The sequence below is a fragment of the Platalea leucorodia genome, assembly GCF_965183815.1.
Source record: "Platalea leucorodia genome assembly, chromosome: 1".
Classification (NCBI taxonomy): Eukaryota; Metazoa; Chordata; class Aves; order Pelecaniformes; family Threskiornithidae; genus Platalea; species Platalea leucorodia.
Window position 1 is genome coordinate 145,275,277 of NC_138823.1, and position 21,064 is coordinate 145,296,340.

The window sequence follows — 21,064 nt, forward strand, 5'->3', positions numbered from 1 at the left end:
TGAGCAATCCTGATTATAAAAATGAGAATCCATATCTCTTATGTTCAAACCTCTAAGTGTGTACTATGAAATAAAACCACTCTCCCACAGTTGTGTGAAGCACAAGAGATATGGGTATGTCAACAGCACGGAATGATTAAGTTGCATTTTAGTGTATACGTCTCCATAACAACAATGCATCTGTGCTTATTATTACCAACACTAAGAAATGCTGCAGCGAGAGGTAGTGGAGTGCATCTCCAACACAAGAACAAGGTTGGACGTATTCATTTACTCTAAAACTTCTCCAGGGCACAGATAAATTGCTCTTCATTTTATTAATTATTCAAAAAGGTATTACTGCTTTAATTTGCTTGCTGTGTATGCAAGGCAGCAAGTTTGTTTTGTAACGAAAAATCTCATTTGAAACAGGATGAAATAGAGCTGACTTTCTTATTTTGATGTCAGCCTGCTTCTTCTGGCTGGCTGTTTCATCGGTGTCAATGAAGCCACCCTCAGCCTTAAGTAGACTATGCTGCTTCTCCCCCTTCTCTCCCCAGGTCTCCCTCAAGGACAGAAACTGTGGTAATGAAAATACAGACTGTTTATGGTAAACATCCTAAAAAGCCATTAATTATTTTTGGCTGCCGTAATACGCAAATACGTGTAATTTCTGTAGAAACTGAAAATTTCTGCACTTCCCATCAGATGCTACTGGGTTTATATTAGTACATCATGAGCTCAGCAAAATGTATGAGATACTAAGGATTAAAACATATTTCTAGTATTTCTGTCCCTTCTCCACTCCCTCCCCTAAAAGTGAAAAGTATTTCTGCTTTTTAGAGCAGAAATTATACTTCATGCAGTAATGATGACAACCACATGGATTCTAAACAAAAACAATGGCTTGTACGAACAAGCGCCCACTGTACTGCTAATACGCTAGAGAGAAGCGCTGCATTATTGCCTGCTAATACAGTCATAGTTTTCCATCTCTGGCATTTACTCAATTCTCAGATACAAGTGTGAAAATTTAAGCCACTGAAAATCTATTAAGGAGAGACCGCAACATAACTAGCACTGAAAAAAGCAGCTCCTGAAATGAAAGACAGAATGAGAATATTGAGGTTAGAGGGCTTATCCTGACAAGGCACAGATCTGGCAGTGCAAATGGGTTACAACAACTTATTTGCCAGTTAAGGATTTCTCCAGCATGGAGCCATCCCAGTCATCATCCATCCTCCTCCCTTCATAGTCCAAGCACAACAGGCATGGGGAATGACAGGGTACCACCATGTTCGCGCTACATATGGCTAGTTTGACAGCCCTCAGGGTGCTAATGTAGCCCGCACAAGATGGAGTGGCTGCTCTACTTATTAAATTAGGCTACTCTAATTTAAATTGGTTGGGATGTGGCCAAAATTCTGCTAGAACTGCCATACTGCAGTCAGGGCTTAAATGCATCTTTGTTCAACATCTTTGGCTGCATGGAAAGATGCTTACTTCAGCTGAAGCGCGAGCTGAAGCCTAAGCGTAATGTCTTCAATACCTTCCTCTCCATGGCTTGGTAAAGCTAAGTGGCCTGACAAAAACCCTTTTTGTTTAGTGGTCCTCATGCTTTTCCCTCCCAACAACACAAGTGCTCCAGCAGTTTGTCACGAAGCAAACAAGGTTGAACTTGTCTCAAGACTGGGAGCCTCAAGCCTGCAGCGCTAATTAACTAACCCGTATTGATCTATACTAATATGTACTGCACACAATAGGGTAACTAGCTCTTTACATCATCAGTCAAAACCATATTCCACAGTAAGAGAGAGCTTCTGTGGCCCCACCACAGGGGCATGGAAATTTGGCCACAAATCAGAAAGCTCCATAATCAAAATCAGAACCATTTTACTAGCAGCGAGTAACTAGCAATGAGGCGGGCTGCAGCTATAACACAGCTGACAGAAGGGCTGAGGATGGACTGCTTCTTGTGGAGAAAGTAAACACGAGTCAGTCTTCCCCATCTTTTTCTGAACAAGGGAAAACAAAATAGTTTCTAGAATCACAAATCAAAATCAGTTTCAGGAAGAATGTAGTGAAACTTACTGCCAGGGCACCACAAGAAAACTCGACGTTTCCACAGTTAAGGGAAACCCTGAATCCATTCGCTGCACCTTTTTACTATTCAATTTTACATCATATTCAAATTTATTCTTTATTAAATCCCACTGCTTTACTTTCTAACACAGCCAACTTCTGACAAAAGATTTATCAGGCATGCTGTTTGAAAACACATCACCTTTTCCAGCAAACAGAGGCAGGAAGGAAGCAAAAACGTTATTTCCCCCTTCACCTCTCTCTTGCCCCCTTCCCCTCCCCTTCCTCCAATACGCTGGTTTCATGCTCCTTGTTCTGCTTCTGGATGTGACCATAAACTGGCTCAAAACATTTGCCTTGCAGGGACAAAACCCCACTGACAGATCTACACAGATCCACATTTCTGGCTCCTTTTTCTTCCTCTCTTCCTCACAGTTTCTGCCTTTCTCACCTTCTATTCTTCTTTTTCGACTTCTTTTTCTTAACAACCATCTGATACATACTTCAGAGGGCACAGGGGAATAACTGAAGGGGAATCACCAGGACAAGACTTATGCGCCCCTTGATCCTTTACACTTTGAAGGTATAAAGAAGGCCAGCACAGTATACCAACTAGTAATGAAAAAAAAAAAAGCCAAAACAAAAGCAGAGAGCCTAAACCACATATTTCTGGAAAAAATCCTGTTCACAACAGTAAAAGTTATCCTGCAACGTAAAAAACTGAGTGCATTTTACAGCTTATGTTGATTAGCCATTCTGTCCTTTCAAAATATTTCATGAATTTTGCTTGCCTTTTTTTTTTTTTTTAAATCATTTACATGCACTTTCCTTCTTGATAGTATTAGTCAATCTCAAAGTGATTTACAAAAGAAGTCAGTATTATGTTTCCTATCTGACAGGCAGGAAACTGAGCTAGAGACAGGAGACGGACCAACGGTCAGATAGCTGGCTGCTGGCAAAGATAAGGCTAGTTTCCATTTCTCCAGACTTCCAGTTCAGTGCCGCAGCGAATACGTCTCTCTGCTTCTCAGTCTCTGGGTGAAATCAAGTTCTTTCAAGATAGTTTTTACATAAATATTTAATAATTGCAAAATGTTACATTTACAAAAAAATTTTGCCTAGAAGTGGCACACAAGACTACTCAAGTATATTTGCAGGTACACTATATATTACTTGATCAATAAAGCTCAGTCTTCTCTCCTTTTAGACAGAAAACAGATTTCTGTATGATCCAATGAGGACCTTACTACATTAACATAATAAATGCAGTGAGACATTTATTTCAGACAAATGAAGCCATCTAGGGAACCACAATTATGTGTTACCTACCAAATTTTTGGTCAAACCTCCATGCTGGAACGTGTGCATTGTGCTTCAAGTTGCTGTTTGTTGGCAGAGGCACTGTTACATAGATGGGGCCATTCACGGGGATTGGAGTCCCATCGCTGTTGAGGAGATGAACGCTGACTGCAGTGACAGGGGTGAGGTCATACCTTGTGCTGTTTCCTACCGAGAGAATGAATGAATATTGTGACTACAGAATTTCCCAGAATTTAAGGTACACCCATGTGGTTCAACATTGCAGTACTGCACCAACATATTTCTCAAGGGATGGTAGTAATAATCCTCCCTGCCTTACAAATTCACAACAACCAAGATGAATGTGCTTCTGTATTTTTCACTTAATTTCGGAAAATTCTGAAGAAAAGAAAACTACAATGCAAAAATCTCCTGCACATATCTTCTCATCTTAATTCACCTTAAATAAATATGTATGAGTATCACAGCCATAATCATGGTAAAAAAAAAAAAATCTCACAAGCCTTTATTACAGCCTCACATGCCCATATTATAACTAACAAATACCCGAACGTGCAGTGACACTGCAAAGATGGCTGGTCATATGTTTAAGAATGCCAGGATGTATTTCCTTTGGCCTTTCACCGAAATAAACCAAGCTAAATGGATTATTAGGATACACAGTATTATCTTCTTACCTATGTAAGATAATAATTATTCTTTACGTTTAAACTGCATGCCAATGGACAATGACAATACAATTAAAAAAAGTGTTATAACCCTTCAACCATTGAACCAAATGGATCAATGACAGGGAAAAATACCACAGATCTATATATATGTATTCAGGGGAAAAAAAACCTTGAGGTTTAAAACCAAGGAGATCTGAGCTCAAAGCAATAGCGGTAGTAGTTTAAATTGGAAGAGATGGAGCTTCCAGTTTTGCAAGGGGCTTGAGCCACCCAGGTCCACACTGCTGCCAAGAGCAGCAGCCCTGCCGCCTCCTTCGCGCTGGCTCCGGCGGTTGTGCAGCCGCTCATCCTCCTACGGGTGAGAGAAGAGGGGTGCCTGGCTGGCAGAGAGCGGGGTGCTGCCCCTCCTGTAATCCTGGTGCCTTCTGTCAGCATAAACTGCCCGTAACAGCACCTTCGCACGCAACAGTGGTTCGCCACCTGCGATGCTAAGACACAACAAGGGGTCCTGAGGAATACGCGGTATCTCAGCGCCAGTGTTCATTAGGATGAGTACATTCGAGGCAACGGTGGGAAAGCATTAGGACCTTTATGATTTCTCCTAACAGTGAGTAAGTCTCAAAGAATGGCCTTTATTAAATTCGATGTCTCTGAGTAACAGCTCACCAAAGTTAAGACATCACCAGGAAAGGGGCAGGGAGTGGCAAAGGGAAGGAAAAAAAGAGGCAAAACTTCTCAGAATTCTAAATTCTTTGGATTTTGCAAGAGGCGCCAAACTGAAGACATGGAAAATAACCAGAAGTAACTTTGCATGTGGCTTATTTACTATAGCATCTACTCTGACGCACATTTTCCCCAGATTTCAAGGCGAGTGTCAGTGTTGCACAGCTGACAGGCCAAGGATGGACGAGAGCACACGCAAGGGACATACACTCTGCTTTGATCGACTGTGAACTAAGGGGCAGAAGCATAACTTCCAGAGGGATTAAAGCACTGAGAAAACAGGCACTCTGAAGATGGCCATATAAGAGAGCCACAGAGCTAACTGAGAGAAAAAATAGAAAAATAAGGTTTGGAAATTCAGGTAGGGCATAGGGGAAGGTTGCAAGCCTCCCCAAGCACTTGTATTACAGGCTCCAGTGGTGCACAATACCATCCCCTTACAGCCTTCGAATATAAACCAGAGAGATAGAGGAGGGAATAGGTGGGGAAAAAATTGTTCCTTTATTCCTGATCGTTCAATCCACTGCCTCTGCTATGCACCTATAACTGCCATCAGATTGATGCTTGTCCCCAAGTCACTGGACTTAGGCCACTAAGTTTCTCAGGCTGGTATCAGAGAAATAAATTCCTGTTGCTAAGTATCATAACCTGACCATGTTCTGGCATATACAAATTCCTAATGACAAAAGGTATAACTTCAGATTTTAGAAATATTTACATTAGTATCTAAGATTAAATTATGTTTTATATTTGACTTATTTTTAGATATTGAAAGTTTTGAATTTTTCTTTCATTATTGTCTTGAGAAAGCATATCTGCCTAATATCTGTAAAAATAAGTTTTCAGCCCCAGAAAAAGCATTCTGATGGGGAAACACTGTTTGCATTTTTTCTACTTAAGATTCACTGATGCTTTGCTCAGTGCTGGGCTGAACAAGTTATATTAGAAGACGAAGAAATTTCTGCAATCCACTGACCTCTGGAAAGAAGATATAATCCTTCAGTTTGCCATCTTGCACAGTATGTAAATGCTCATTAAAAAGATAAATTGTTATCTTTTCTGTTGTGAAGGTAAATTAAAATCAATGCTTATGAAACTCTTGCATGCTATAAAACTGATAAGCACACGCAGAGATTAAATGGGAATGGACGTCAATAAATGTCAGCTTTCATTCATTCCTTGTCATTTTTGACATCTGGTGACCTGTGAAGAGCTCTAAAAATAATCAGAGGAAAATCCACTGTGACTTAGACTTGATTCTTCAAAAAGAAACAAACAGCCAACAAAACCAGCAGGAGTAATGGTGATTAGCCAGCTTCATCCATTACTGCAGACGATGGAAAGTTTTGCGTAGTTTGGTTAAAAGGACGGGATTTTGTGAAACCATCCTACTGCTCTCCAACTGGTGAATTAATACAAACAATAAGCTAACATTATACAGGCTTGTCACTACTTGCAGCTAAATTCTTTGAATTTTTATGTTTGTAACATGCTGATTCATGCAATGAATTTTCACTGCTCCATATTACTACTTCAACACCCCGTTGGGATTTTGTGAAAACTGTTGAAGTCATAGAGAATAGGTTTTAGTTAAAATAACTGTAAAGTCACTCTGGATAAATACTAGCCAGAGAACTGAGCTGACTGAAACAAATGGGAGGACCTCTCCAAAACTCTACAGACATGTAAATAAACTGTGAAAGAACAGGAGAGTAACTGGGGGGGAGGAGAGGTAGGAGAGAGGGGAGAAGGGGCAGTGTTCAGGAACACTCCAAAATTTCCCATGCAAATTAATGCTAAGTTTTTTTTCAGAATTCTAAAATTTGTACATATTTTTCTTTTTCTCTTGAGAACAGAAATATTTAAAAAGTCCCCAGCAGGTGGTGATCTCATTTTTTATTCCTTCAAAAGTTTTTCAGGTGAAATCTTCACCAAGTCACTTGGAGATGAAGAAAAGGAAGTCAATCCAAGTTTAGGATTTGAAAGTTTAATGTTCCCACAGCAGAAGAAACTTCTACTAAAAATAGAGGACATTTCATCTATACTATAGTGCATACACAAATATATTGTATTTGTGGTCTGCACAGTATTCAGAAAACAAGGCTCTTCTCAGTCTCTTAAACCCCATTTATTTGCCGGTCATTTTGGTCTTTTGTGACATACTTTTACTTGCAGGTTAATAAAGTCAAATCCAGGGCTGCTGTGCTCAAGTAGAAAAGTTCCATCATGCAAGCATACAAAAGACTAAAAAACCAAGGGTGTGTTCATCTGTTTTGTAGGAGGCTAGAAGGTAAAACAGAAGAAAGATGATGTCCTGGTTGTGTAGTTCGTGTGACAGGTGATCATCCGAAATCTTGGCAAGACCTGTTTTCACTAAATAAATGCAAGGGTGGGAAGCTGGGTTGCAGAGTACTAAGGAAAGATTTGGGAGAGGAATCCCACACACATTGTCAACAGTTTGTTCAGTGGGTTTACAGATAAAAAGGAAGGGGATGAGGAAGTAGACAGACGAATGAGATCAAGTGCATTCCTTCATTTTAAAAAAGATAAGAGATATTTGATCACGTCTGAGTATGAAGAGGCAGAGAAAACTGAAGGTTGAAGATGAGAATAGGGAAATGACAGAGAGAGAGAATGAGATAGGATGAGATGTACTCACTGGAGCAGACAGAAGAGTTGGAGTAAGGTAGCAGGCACATTTCTAATTGTAATAGAAAAGGAGATAATCAGATTTGTACAAAGGGAAGGGGAAGTTTATCTTGCCTTTTTTTTTTTTTTTTTTTTTTAAGGAAAAGCTACCAAGCTCAGTACATACCGTTTACACACATGACCTAGCATTCAAAGTCACCTAGATCAACACATCACAAGTAAACGTATCCGGAGAAACAGCAGGGAGGGACCTCAAGGGGTTATTTAGCCTGCTTCAAAGCAGGCTCAGCTACGCCTATGCCACCCTCACAAGTGATTGTCTAACTCTGTCCAACACCCTCAAGCAATTGATTCGACAGCTTAAGCTATCCCCACTATAGCAAGTTTTCCCTAATCACTAGTCTGAATCTCTCTTGCTGCACTGCAAAGTCCACTGCTTGCTTTCTAACCCAATACAGACACAGAGAAAACATTACTCTCCTTTTCACAGCAGCATTCTAAGAATTTGAAGACTTCTGTGCCCAATTCTTCTATTTTTCTGTAGCCTACACAACACCAATTATTTCAATCACGACTAAATGAGAAGTGGAAGAAGAGTAACAGGCAGTTGCAGTCAGAAAAATGTATTACAGCTTTGAATTTAACAGTGGTTGTGTTTCTACTATGAATTTTCATTGTTTTTCCTTTGGTGCTAAATGAACTTGCACATTTTTGGCTGAAGCTAGATTCAAAAGTATTAACAAAGCCATTGAAACAATGCTTAGCTAAAATAAGAGAGTATTAAATCCTTGATATATAGGCATTTCATTTATTTTTAGAAAAAAATTGAACAACAATTTATGGCATCCTCAAGTTATATTTTCTTTTGTCCCTTCACGTTAATCTCCATTTTTCTATGGGCACATGCAACACATTTGGAGACTTAACTCTAAACTACAAATGTAACAAACTTTTCTGATCTCCCAAGGGCAAGGAATCTTCAACTTTGCTATTCAGTGGCCCCATTTAAGGGAGAGCGGACCTTGCTCTCTTGCTGACTGGAATGCATTTTGGTAGGGCAGTTGAACCTATCATGTCATCCAAATTTTAAAGAATGTTTGCTGAAACAGGGAATGGAAAAAATTATATGGTCAAAAGTTGATCCCTGGACCAAAATGAAATCAGAGCAAAACCAAAGTAGTGGGTTACCTGTTCCATTTCCATCTAATCCCTGCAAATAAGGAAAACTGTCCACTTCCCAGGGTGAACTGGCTGCAGTTAGATATGCTGTCAAATCGCTGTAGCTAGTGTTCTCTGGTAATTTCACAGATCTTCTCTGAAAGTGAACTTGTGGCTGAGTCCGTGCACCTAAAAAAATTAAAAGTGACTTTATATCCAAGGTGGGCAGAATATTTAGGTGTTCATATTTATGGAAGCACATTTACAGGTTTTTTCATTATAAACTGAAATAGCTTGAGAAGGACAGAAACATCAGAAGGCTACTACAGCAGAGGAGGAAAACCAGTATTTTTACATTTATTTTGCAGTTGGCATTATTTTTCCAGAAGTATCACTGAGCAAAATTGTGAAAGCATCTAATGTTAGAAGCTTTACTAACCGCATTATTTCCCAGGATCACCTCAAATTTCATTACACACTTCTAATAGTGAATTAAACTGAAACTAAAACTGAGTTCAGAGGTAGGGCATGTGAAAGCTTAGAAAAGCATCCATTTCACCATTTTTGTTTAAATTTTGTTTTTCTTGAAATAGCAAGATAAATTTAGCTTACCCTCTTTAAAGTGATTTTCTAAGAGACTACAATTTTACCTGTAGTCCCAATTAACTTGTGTAATTTCTGTATTTAATTTTTACAAAGCTTTGGCCACGTTAACTGTCTCTAGTACTGAGATAATAGTCACTTTTTATTTAAACCACTGGATAAAAACATTCACTTGACAAAGCCTGGGCGAGGAGAGTTTCCATATTTTCCCATGCAGAGAATACATCTAAACAGAACCAGATTACTTTGCATGTAAGATTTCTCTCTTCCTGTCTTGTACAGTTGTAGTGTTTTTCTCCAGATCACTAGGTGTTAACTGAAGGGTCTTTGCTGCAACATGATTTAAGACTGTGTCATGTACTATTGCATTTCATGTCTCATTTAAATCCCAGTTTATAAAGTCAATAGCCTTCTTCAATGGATGCTTGCCATTAATACTGTTTAACAACACACAGCAAGACTCCATCTGCAAGTTTGTGTGTGCAACATGCAAATTAATTTTTAAATCAAAAGCTATTGTATTCTCCAGAGCTCATTTTGAATACTCACAGAACACTCCCCACACAGCACAAAATCAAGAGGCAAGCAGTTTTTTTCTTAATTTACATTTGACTATGCAGTTCAAAGATGTCAACTCAAAACAATTTTGCTTCTTTTCCCCTATTAGTCTCTGGCAGCACTTTTAGGTTACATGTAACTTCACTGTGAGAAAGATTAGAGAGCTTGACTCACAACTCCTAAGCTTTATAACTGCCAATGTCATTAACCAGGAGACTAGAATCTTTTTCTTGTATTATTTTCTAGCAGGAGCTCTAGCTATGTGAAAACACAGAACAAACTTTGCATTGGCAAACAAAAATTGCTATGTAGGTGGGCAAGTATCTCCAAAGAGCTGATCATTGCTTAGCTGTCATTTCTTTGGTAATTCTGCAAGAAAAAGATATAAAACCACTCTTCTTTTTTATTTCTGAAACATTTAAGTATTTACAGCAGGCTCTCAAGACTGGCAGTATCCTTAAGTGTTTAAGACAGTCATTAAACAACACGTGTGTGAAATGGGAAAAAAATCTCCCTTACCCAATTTCTAGGCTTAAACGGAAAACAACATGAAACACTAAATAAATTGACTGCAATGAACTTGGGGAAGACTTATCTCCCGAGTGCTCTGCAATACCGTAGTAGTTTGCTGTACCTCAGGGACAGATCTGCTCAAGCATTCGGGAACCTCTGACTGCACTGCTGAGCGGGCTCCTACGGCCCGTAGGGATAAGCATCCACAGTAACAAAACAGGAAAAAAAAACACAACAAAGAAACTGGCATTAGGATTATCGCTAACAGTTCAATGTAAAATGTAGGATTTCTGCTGTCTAAATCTCTGGTTAAAATGAATTATTCAAGTTGCCAAGAACCGGTATTATATTTCTGAAGATCCGAACTAATTAAGAATTAAAAACAAAGTAACTGTTGTTGAGTCTGTAACACTAGTTTATGCAGAGGCTCTGGGGCTTTCTATAAAAAAATGGTTGTTTTGTAGCACTGGGAGAGCCATGAGCTGCCAAATTTTAACTAGATAGGGAGGACTCAGAAAGCCAACCTCAGTTTCTTGAATCCTACAGGCAACGCAAGCATTCCTATGGCTGAGCCCCAAACCTGGCAGGAAACCTGCACAGCAATCAACTGGGATGCAAGTTTTAAGGTGGAAGAAACAGCTTCCTCTGTAGATAGTGCATATACATACAATGAATCAGTGCAGAGTAGTTAATTCACACCCTAGATTAACAAACTCCTTGATATTGATATTCACCCGAAACCTGCCACTCACCCTGACTCTCCCCTCAGCTCCTCAGTTGGGTCTCCCCAAACCCGGCAAGAGACTTCAAAGGGGCAGAAGACCTGGAGCTACCAGCAAAAGGCGTGGTAGGGAAGCAGCTACCAAGGCTTTTGCCCTCTCTCACCACCTTGCTAGAAGATGATCCAATGTACTCCTTTAGCAGAGATCATAGACGATTTTGGGGCATATGTTTGGGAATAGACTTATTGAGGGAATTGGAAGTGGTAAAACGGAGAGAAAGACTTGTGCTGACCAGACTCTTAAGAGTATTTTTCAACAAGTCAACAGTCATCACTGGGAGTGAATTATTATTATTGCTTCTATTACTAAAGATACCTAGTTTTGACTTCTAAAACCCAAACACATTCAAGTATAAAATTGGCATGTGAGCTCTCTCCACTAGGCGAGTGCCATGAGGTAAAGGACTGCTGAGCACCGATCTTATCTTCTCTAAACATCCTCTTGTCAACAAACTGGCCATGATTCAAATGCTGTCAGCTTCAGTTTGCCAGCGCATACCTCAAGGTGTAACCATCGCAAGGAGTCCCTGTGAGGCACCTCTTGTCACGCTGGATGCGTGACATGTGGCACCACACTGGCATCTGAGCTTCCATCTATGTGATGTAACATCTGAAGTATCATCAGTTCATGCTCTGATTGCTCAGATGTCAGAGGCACATAGAGGGTACCCATACAGCTCCTGTTTACTGAACGCTGAAGTTCAGCTCGTCACTGTGCTGGTATTAAATAACTTAAATGACCCAGTGGCTGGCAAGCTCCATCTCTCGCAATTACTGACAGAGCACAGCAGTGGATTGTAATGCCATCGTGAAAATGAAGCTGGCTGCATCAATTCAGACAAACTTCTCAATTGCATAATAAGTCGCTTGCTTGATTAATTATTCAAAAGCAACTGGTAACTTATTGTACTAGACAGGCCTTTCTTTCCTGTTGACTGGTGCTTCAAACATCAGCGTTCCCAGTCCATTCCTGGTATAATGAGTTCTGTTTTGCTCTCATTTTTGCACTAAGGTAACTCCTGATCAGCTCTTTTGAAGCAGTGTGAAGTTACTGAGAAAGAAATTGGAGAAGTAACAGAAAAACTAGGTCACAAGGATTTTGGATCGAGACTAGAGAGGCTCCATTCAAATGCTGGTACAATGTCTACGCTGTCTTTCATTTAGGTTTCATCTCAAGAGAATTCCCAAGAAAAGGAGCATGGGCTGGTCCCATAAAATAGTTTTTACTAGGCAAGACTGAGAGTTCAAATTCCACACCTTAGAATACTCTGGGTACCACTTTCTTCCTTTTTCCTTTCTGTGATAGACCAGCAGAACCAGCTATATTATTCTAATTTAAATATATTTGGAACATCCTGGATCAACTCACTGAAGGGAGCAAGATTATGTGGAAAATATTTATGAATGTCGCTTGGCTGTTAAATGTTCCTATAGCCCTTTAACATCCCCCCTTTTTGAAGAAAGTAAGGTGTAAACATGAAAAGATTGTTCTTTTTAAGTTAATTGAATAATATTAGCATATTTGCATAAGAATTAGAGTATTTAATACACCATGCTAGTAGAATACTGTTGGTAAACAATGTTTCATGTTTTGTCTAGTGGAATCCCTTGTGGTTTAACGCAGCTCGCCGTCCATCTACTTTACCGCATTAGATAATGTCAGCTCTCAAACTGCAGAATATATGTACGGCAGCTGTGCTCTTCTCCAGCTCCTTCTGAGCGTTCTATCAGCTACCTAATTTGTTTAGTGCTTTTTCAGCTCCAGTCGTATCTAGTGCTATCATTAATGAAAAGCCTATTGTGTCTGGATGGTTTCTAACCATAAAAAAGATGTCAGGAAGGTATAATTGTATTATATTCCCTCAGATAAAACAAGGTTATCTTGGAATATATTGAAGGTAGTATTCCCCTGTTTATTAACTATCTGGTAGAGTTTAAAATGATGGTAATCATAATACATGTGAATAAGACACAGTTTATGCACAATAAGAGTGCTCCCAGGAAGGATGTCCCCTTGTTTTGGCTCATCAAGGTATCTCTAAAAACTTCTGTTCTTTTGCTAACAGATTTACCTCAGCTATCACATCAATTGGGCTAAGTTAGGTCAGATCCCTAGGTCAGATGAACATTTTATTCTTTATCATGCAATGCAGAAAACACAGTGTTCATCTGGCTGATACTACAGTTGCTTTAACTTCTGTGTTTGGCCTTATGAAAAGGTGATTTGAACTTTATTCTTCTAATACAGTGTGTTTCATCCTGTAGTATGTGGGTTTGCAGGCAGTCTGATAAGGGGTCCATAGGAAGTACTTAAGAAAAGCAAGTTTATATAGGGTATACAACAATGTAGATATGAGAAATTTTCAATTTTTCTATGCCCTAAATTTCTAAGGCATTCACAATAGGAAGCAAGAAACAAAATAAAAACAGAGGAAATTCTTAGACAGTAAGAACATCAGAAAATGTTTACTGCAAGGATGGTTAAATGAGGCTAGATGAAAAAACATCCAGGAGATAGCGAAAGAAATTTAATCTCTAGCTCTCAAATGGCACACTAAAGTCCAAACTTATTTATTACCAAGTAACTTGAATTCCCTAGTCACAGCAGTTAGGGATGAATTTAGCTATTAATCAATTTGCTAGAACCATCCCACAGAGGAGCATTCCTTGGGGAACTCAGAAGACCTCCCCACGAGATACCAGTCTCACCTACAGGATAGACTTCAGAAAATATCGGGCTGTCAGGCTTTTTGTTTAGTGTCACTCAAATTTCAATTCCAACTTCCAAAAACCAGCATACCTTGAAATCCTGAGACTATCTGGACTACATCGTCATAGACCATTAGAGTAGCTGAGCGTTCAGGAAGAAGGCCGAGACTCAGTGAAGAGAACACTGTGGGAAAGAAGTGGTTTAAGTGGGATATATTTGAATTCTTATAAACATAACCCAATAACAACAGCACTTACTTTCTTCTACATTTCTGCAAAAGCAGGACACTTGAACTATTAAAATCATATTGTATACATGACAGAAACCACATGCATTTTCTAAACCAAATAACTAAATTGCCAGGGTAATTATTATTGAACTAAACAACACGTTCTGTACTTTGACTCCTGCAAGCCATGCATGGTAGCTTGAAACACAGAAGAGTGCAGTGTAAAGCAGGCTTTCGAGTTATAATTTCCAGTTCCACAGAAAGACTTATCATTACATAAAGAGGAGTGAAACACTAACTCAGTCTGACTGAATTATTTTTCTGTGAAATGGCTATACTTCTTACTTCAGGAAGGTTTTAATGAAACTTAACTTTTAAATACTTTGAGATGCTTACATAAAAAGTCATATAGAAAGGCAAAGTATGATAAATAAGTCTGAATAATTTGCTTTAAAATACAGCATGTCCTTACTGAGTCACCACCTACACTACAGAAGTGCTATATATAGCAGAACTACTGTCATTCTACCAGTGGTGCGAAAGGGGACAGATAATTGGTATTTGCTGCAAGAAATCTGCCTGCAAGGACCTCCTTTGCCACTTTGACATTCCTTACACAGGGCTGTCTCTGTATGCACACACATCTCTGGAGAATGAAGAACATGATGTAATTTCATGCAGAGTTCTTCAGACCCAGAAGACCAGAAATACGCATGGAATTAGCCACCGAGCACATCTGACTCCCGCACCCATGAAAACAGTAAGAAGTAGACCTGGCTGCAGTCCATGCATGGCTTTCAAAAATAGAAGGAAAGGAGGAGATTAACGCAGACTAGTAATTTTTGGTAACTGGGCAGCATCCCACATTTGCACCTGGGAAGTACTCATCCCATTCAGAAGTGACCACAAGCCGAGGAAGACATTTCCAGAACTGATGAATAAAAGAACAGCGCAAGCTCTTCTGATTTTCTGAAGCTTCATAAATTTCCTCTAAATTAATATGTATTACTTAATCCAATAGATGTTAGCTACAAACAGGAAGACTGTACACTATTTCTGTTTTAAGAAATATATTCTCCTTTAAAAGACAGAAATTTTAGTGTTTGGGAGAAATACAGGAGAAAGGAGAAGAAACTAGGAGAAACACACTGATAAGAACAACCATCTAAAAGATGGTCTTAACAACATATATGAACATTAAAAAAAATAAAATAAAAAATCATGTTATTGCAAGTACAGCTGAGAATTTTCTTTCCAATGCTCTACATGTGAAACAGATCTACACATCAGGCAACATAAGTAAGAAAGCCTAGTGCAAGTAGCACTAAGGCCACACAATTACAAAATGTGTTTGTCTTTACTCCAATAACTTAATTTGTAAGAAGAAAGCTAATATAATTTAGATACCCTAGGGAGCTCAATACAATAAACCATGCCAACATCTTCTTCCATATATGCCAGACTATAATGCATATATAACCTCTAAACTTCCCTTGGGCTTTTCTGCACAATCTTTTCTCAGCATGACAAAGGCAGAAAGTCATAGTTTTTAAGGCCAGAAGGATGACTGTGGTGATCCAGTCTTACTCTTGTATAACTACAGCCTTCCCTGAATTCTGCTTCAGATCCAATAGCTGTGCTTAAATTGGAAAACATGTTGTAGAAAAACTATCCAATTTTCTTTTAAAGGTGTCTAGTGGTGAAGAACATACCGCAACATCAATGTTCTAGTAAATAATTATGAGGGCAGTTAAACTATGTGCCTTTTTACCCATCAAAATTTATTGAGGTTAGACTTCCAGCCATTTGATCTTTTTATACAAGCTGGCTAGACAGACGAGTTCTCTCTTACCCGTTTCCTGTTCTCTATGCGGGTACTGATGGACTACGATCAAATTACCCCATGAACTTTCTCTCTGGTGAACAAAATAAATTAAGCACTTTCAAGTCTTTCCCTGTAAGCCATATTTTCCAATCTTTTAAACACTCCTGATATAACCTCACAGTTTTAAACATTTTTCTTGAAGAGTGAATCCAGAACTGGACACACATTTCCCTGAGTGGCCGCACCAAGGACAAGTTCTGAAATACTATACTCTGCCTTCTCAGTCTTTACCTTATTTTACAGCTAAGGATGAGATTATTCTGTTTTCTTGCAGTGCTGCATTGGGAGGTTATTTTCAACCATTCATCTGCCATGACTCATATGTCTTCTGCAGAGTCACTGCTTTCCAGATGAGCTCTCCTCTCCCAGAAATACCACGAGCATCCTCTGCTCCTAGAACTGTATTTCACCACAGTGAATATCATGGTTTGCTTTGACTGACCTTACCAGCTAGTCTGAACTGTGCCGCCTCAGCAACTTCCCTCTCTTCATTGCACACACTGCTCCGAAAACATCCTCTTAAATATGGACTGCCAGTCACAAATTTTTTTCTTCCAAATTATTTACAAAGAAAAATCTATGTGTAGCTAAGAGCAGATAGATGAGCACATCTCCCATCATGAACACTTCAACAACTCAAGTGATGTTAAATTAATGAACTGTTAATAAGTGGAGTCATGGCTCTGGTGATAAATAGTTTAATGGAAAAAGAGATCTTAATCTTTTCCTCCTACCATTTATCACTATGTAAATAAATAATCCTCCTGCTTAAGTGGTAAAGAGCTAGTAATTATTTTGGTTAATATAAGAAAAGCTCATTTTTGCCTAATTACGAGAACAGAGAACTCTTGGTGCTTACTCCTTAAAGCTATTACAATAATATCACGAGTTCAGTGGCTGCACAGCTTTTCAGCATAAGATTATAACTAATGCGTATTGACTGTGATGGAAGAATCCTGATCCTTCAGCAAAGTCCTGTTACAGCGCTTTAAACATTACCACCCTATAGCTCTCAAACCTACTCTCTGCTCGTGGCTATCACGTCCACATTTGAAGTAAATATGCCCATAGTTCATTTACCACAGCACACGGGACAGCACATTAGCTTCAACCACTGCCGTGGGTGGAACGCTGCTCAGAATGGCGTATTTGCTCTGTGGGGTGACAACTACTAGTACTGTTAAAAGGCATTTTCGGGAAATGAGGATCCTGCTGTATTCATGTACCCAGACTGCACACTGCAGAATCAAGATTTAAATATGCTGCCTGCTCCCCATCATTCAACCCAGATTAAGAATAACAACTACAACAACAACAACAAAACTTCCATGGTTTTCAAAACTTGTATACTTGCTGGTTACAAGCATGATAGGCATTTAAATACGAACAGTTCTTGGAAATTTTTTTAAAGACTATAGGCATCTTAGTCAATACAAAAAATAACAGCCTAAGTATCTTGGGCCTGAACTTTTATGTCATGTCCCTTTTAAGTAGTAATTCAAAGAACCGCCCTATTAAATCTACATGGGGCATATCAAGTTGTAACTTGTTGTTTCTTTAATCAAAGAAAGGATTAAGTTCAAGGTACAGAAAGCAAAAGAAAGGATTCTACTCCCAATTAAATCAATGGCAAACTATCTACCGGTTTCAATGGGGGAAGATCAGAGGTGAAAGGAATCTATCTTCTGAGTTAAGCTCACATTTCAGGAAAGAAAGATTTTGTGGAAACTGTATACAATTACTGCTCTTTAAACTTCAATGACTTACCAAAACAATAATGCCATGTTTGATTCCCTTCCCCCAAAATCAATATTTAAGAAAAAGGAACAAGCAAAAAACCTAACTGAACAAAATCCAGGCCATGGAAGAGTAGGTCGCATTCAAAAGATCTAGGCTATGAGTCAGAAAGATATGAGACACAAGGCAGAAAATGTTGAGGCAAGAAAAGGTTATTGCATGCTTTAATCATATATGATTGTGTCTTAAGGAAGTACATGAAGTGTGCTGAGGAAGCTGCACTTCATCTTATTTAAACAGAAAAACCATCAAGGAAATTTCTAAACAGAGTCACAGAACAATTATGGTTGGAAGGGACCTCTGGAGGTCACCTGCTTCAACCAAGCAGGGAGGTGTCCAGCTGAGTTTTGAATATCTTTAAAGATGGAGATTTCACAACCCTTCTGGGCAACTTGTTCCCATCTTTGACCACTGCTGCTGTAAAGAATTGCTCCCTTTTATTTATTTGAAACTCTACTTGCTGCAACTCATTTCAGTTGTTTCTTATTCTTTGACTATGCACCTAAAAGCCTGGCTTAGTCTTCACTATAGCTCCATTAAGTAGCTGGAAAATGTGGCAGAATACAGTAAATGAAATGTGGAAGAAGTCAGTCTCTCTTATCTGAAGCAGGCGAATGCAGGTAAGTAAACAGCACGTTGAAATGCCTAAAGCATAATTCTGGGTTTGAAGAGATTCAAGTTCCTTTCCCCATCTGAAAATACACTTGCTGCTTGACCTTGCGGCAAGTCACACAGTCCCTCTGGTTATGTTGATATTAATAAATAAAATGGAGCCAAGGCATGGGATTGAACACTGCCCTGTGATCATTTATACTATTTAAATGTTAGTGCACTTAAAACCTGACGTGGCTTTGGCCTCAGCTAATTATGAAATCTGAGGTGATATTTAGGTGTGATTTGGGTATAATACAAGCCTGGGACCATTCCCAAACTACTTGGACCCTAATTGTGGATGGGGATTAGAGGAAAGGCAGATGAAAACTGGGGATGTGACCTTCATCTAGATGTTACGTCTTAAGGTCTGAAAGCCACCCTCAGTCTGTTCTATTTAGCAGCACAGAAATAGCCTCCATGACTCAGTTTCCCTCCTGTACAACTAATGTAAAGTCTCCCACTTCCCATAAAATTTTGAGGCATTCTGATAAAAACTAACATGCAAGTATTATTGTTATATTTGTTCGCCTGCGGAAGAAACAAACCATGCTAATTAACTTAGAAAAAATCCTTACATCTGGATAACATAACTGCAGATCAAAACTGTCGTACGGACACGGCCAAGAACTGAAAGGCCAGGACTTTTTTTGTACGCTACAGCCTACAGTGTAACAGTTGTTGCTACACCTTGGGAGAGACATGAATGAGTATATCACAACTGCTGAAACAAGGCACTTGGAAACAGAGTTCCCATAAAGAAAAAGATCTGGAATACATCTGTATTTTCTGTGGAGCTGTAAGAGCACCAACAGTTGTTTGAAAACTGACGTAGCACTGTATCAAGGACAGCCAGGAGGAGAGCAAATCGCTGCACAGCCCTGATGCCACAGTTTAACTGAGGAAGAAACCTCGCTTTTTTTGAAATGCACAGATGTTCTTCCTCCCACCCAGGATCGCAAGCATTAAAACACATCACACAAAACTCTGTAACTTCCTTTAGATGCAAAATCTTACCTCAGAACAAAAATAAAGATCTCTTACCAGGCAATCTTACAGGTTTCCATGGTGCAGAATTTGGCACATATGCATGTTTACTAGCAGTCACTATCAGCTGATTGCCCAACTTATACTGAAACTTGAGGAAGGCAGTGCCATCTGCTCCTGAGGTTCCAGATGCAATGGAGATCTGGTTGGTAAAAATCTCAATGAAGGCTTCAGTTACTGGCTGATGTGTGCTGGCATCGCTTACATGGACCTTCAGCGTTACTTCTGTAATGACAAACAACCACAGCAATTATCGTCCGAAAAGCTTCTGCAGCAGGCAGCAGTTAGAACATGCTAGCACGCCAATGACTAAAAAGACACGAGGCTCAGTGCTAACCTCTGACACTTTGATGCCAAGTACGGCCTCTTGTCCTGGCCTGCCGTTGTCCGTTTCGGGCAGTCACTCTTTAGAGACACAGCAGATTCTGCCACAAGCCAGACCAGGTCCTGAATTATTGCCCTACTGCTGACTCCAGCTGTGGAGGCATCTATATTCCACCTATGACCCACATGCAGCTGGGCAGCACATCACCAGGGGCAGGCAATATTCCCTTTGATGGGCAACATGTCAGTCTCACAGCAGCATCATAATTCTAAATGTGTGTGCTATCAAACATCATGTATTAGTCACGGATAGCACAGCATTGTAACTCGCTGTAAGGTCCCTGCCTTGCTGTGCCTCTGCTCCAGCCGGCCTCCTCCACCAGCAGTGGGGAGAGGGAAAGGCTGGCAACGAGCTGTGCTCACTCATCCCTTCCCCAAAACACTTCTCTCTTTGTGTAGCAAAGAAACAGAGGGAATCTGCTGTGACAGAAGCCCAGGAAGAAAGTGGGCAACGGAGCAGGCTGTGTTACAGTCGGAGATTTTGAACTGCAGTGGGAGAGACTGCCCCAGCGGGCACAGGACTTCCCTGGTGATGTCTAACCAAGACAGTGAAATCCCACAGATCAGGTCCTTGTCCTTGAAGCGCAGGACGACCAGGTGGGATGCAGAGTGCTAGCACTGAGGAAGAGAGGAACACTTCCCTCCCTGCCCTTTTTCCAAAGGGGCAAAAATGTCACAGCCCGAGTGATATCCGCTTGTTAGCCCTGACACTACTGCATTACCTGTCCCCACATACAGCTGGTGGGTATGAGAAGCAAAGAAGTGATGGTTAAGGCAATCAGGAGAATCATACATCTTGTAGACATGCAGTCAGAAGCTAACACAATGGACTACATTTTCCTTGCTGTTTTTCCAGAAACTAATTACTTGTTTAAATGTTTCCAGATGTACAATATTTGTCCACTCCGGGGCACTCCTATGACTAAACCATGTGTTGTGTCACCAGGCTTTTGTTACATAAAGTGGAGTGGCTTGTGCAAAACAGTCCCTCTGGAAGGCATTCCTCTATATCTACGATTATTTTTCTGCCCCTCCAATAGTTCCTCTGCCTCATGCTCTAAAATAGCAGCTGTTGCCTTTCTTCAGTAACTATGACTTAAACAGAATGCTGTGTTGAAAAGACCAGCAATGGTCCAATGCCTCCACCAAGCCACTCCTTGGATTTTTTCATTTACAGTCGCCTTGTTCTCCTAAATGGGTACCTACCTCCCTCTTTTCTCTCCCACTCTCCCCTTTCTCTCATTCTCGCCCTCATCTTTGGAAATTCTGTTGTTCTTGCATGAAGTCCCTTACCTCAGCTTACTCCATTCCCCGAGGCAGCAGA

General features: G+C 39.9%; 1 protein-coding gene across 1 annotated transcript in view; it reads right to left on the reverse strand.

Moving 5' to 3' along the window:
- Window positions 1-21,064, reverse strand: part of FAM171A1 (family with sequence similarity 171 member A1) — a gene marked incomplete at both ends in the record, with an annotated part of 89,793 nt that overhangs the window by 15,383 nt on the left and 53,346 nt on the right. Inside the window, 4 exons of the mRNA XM_082330383.1 lie at window positions 3,391-3,567; window positions 8,613-8,771; window positions 13,838-13,930; window positions 19,354-19,581. Of these exons, the coding sequence (XP_082186509.1) occupies window positions 3,391-3,567; window positions 8,613-8,771; window positions 13,838-13,930; window positions 19,354-19,581 (657 nt within the window). The remainder of the gene's footprint in view (window positions 1-3,390; window positions 3,568-8,612; window positions 8,772-13,837; window positions 13,931-19,353; window positions 19,582-21,064) is intronic.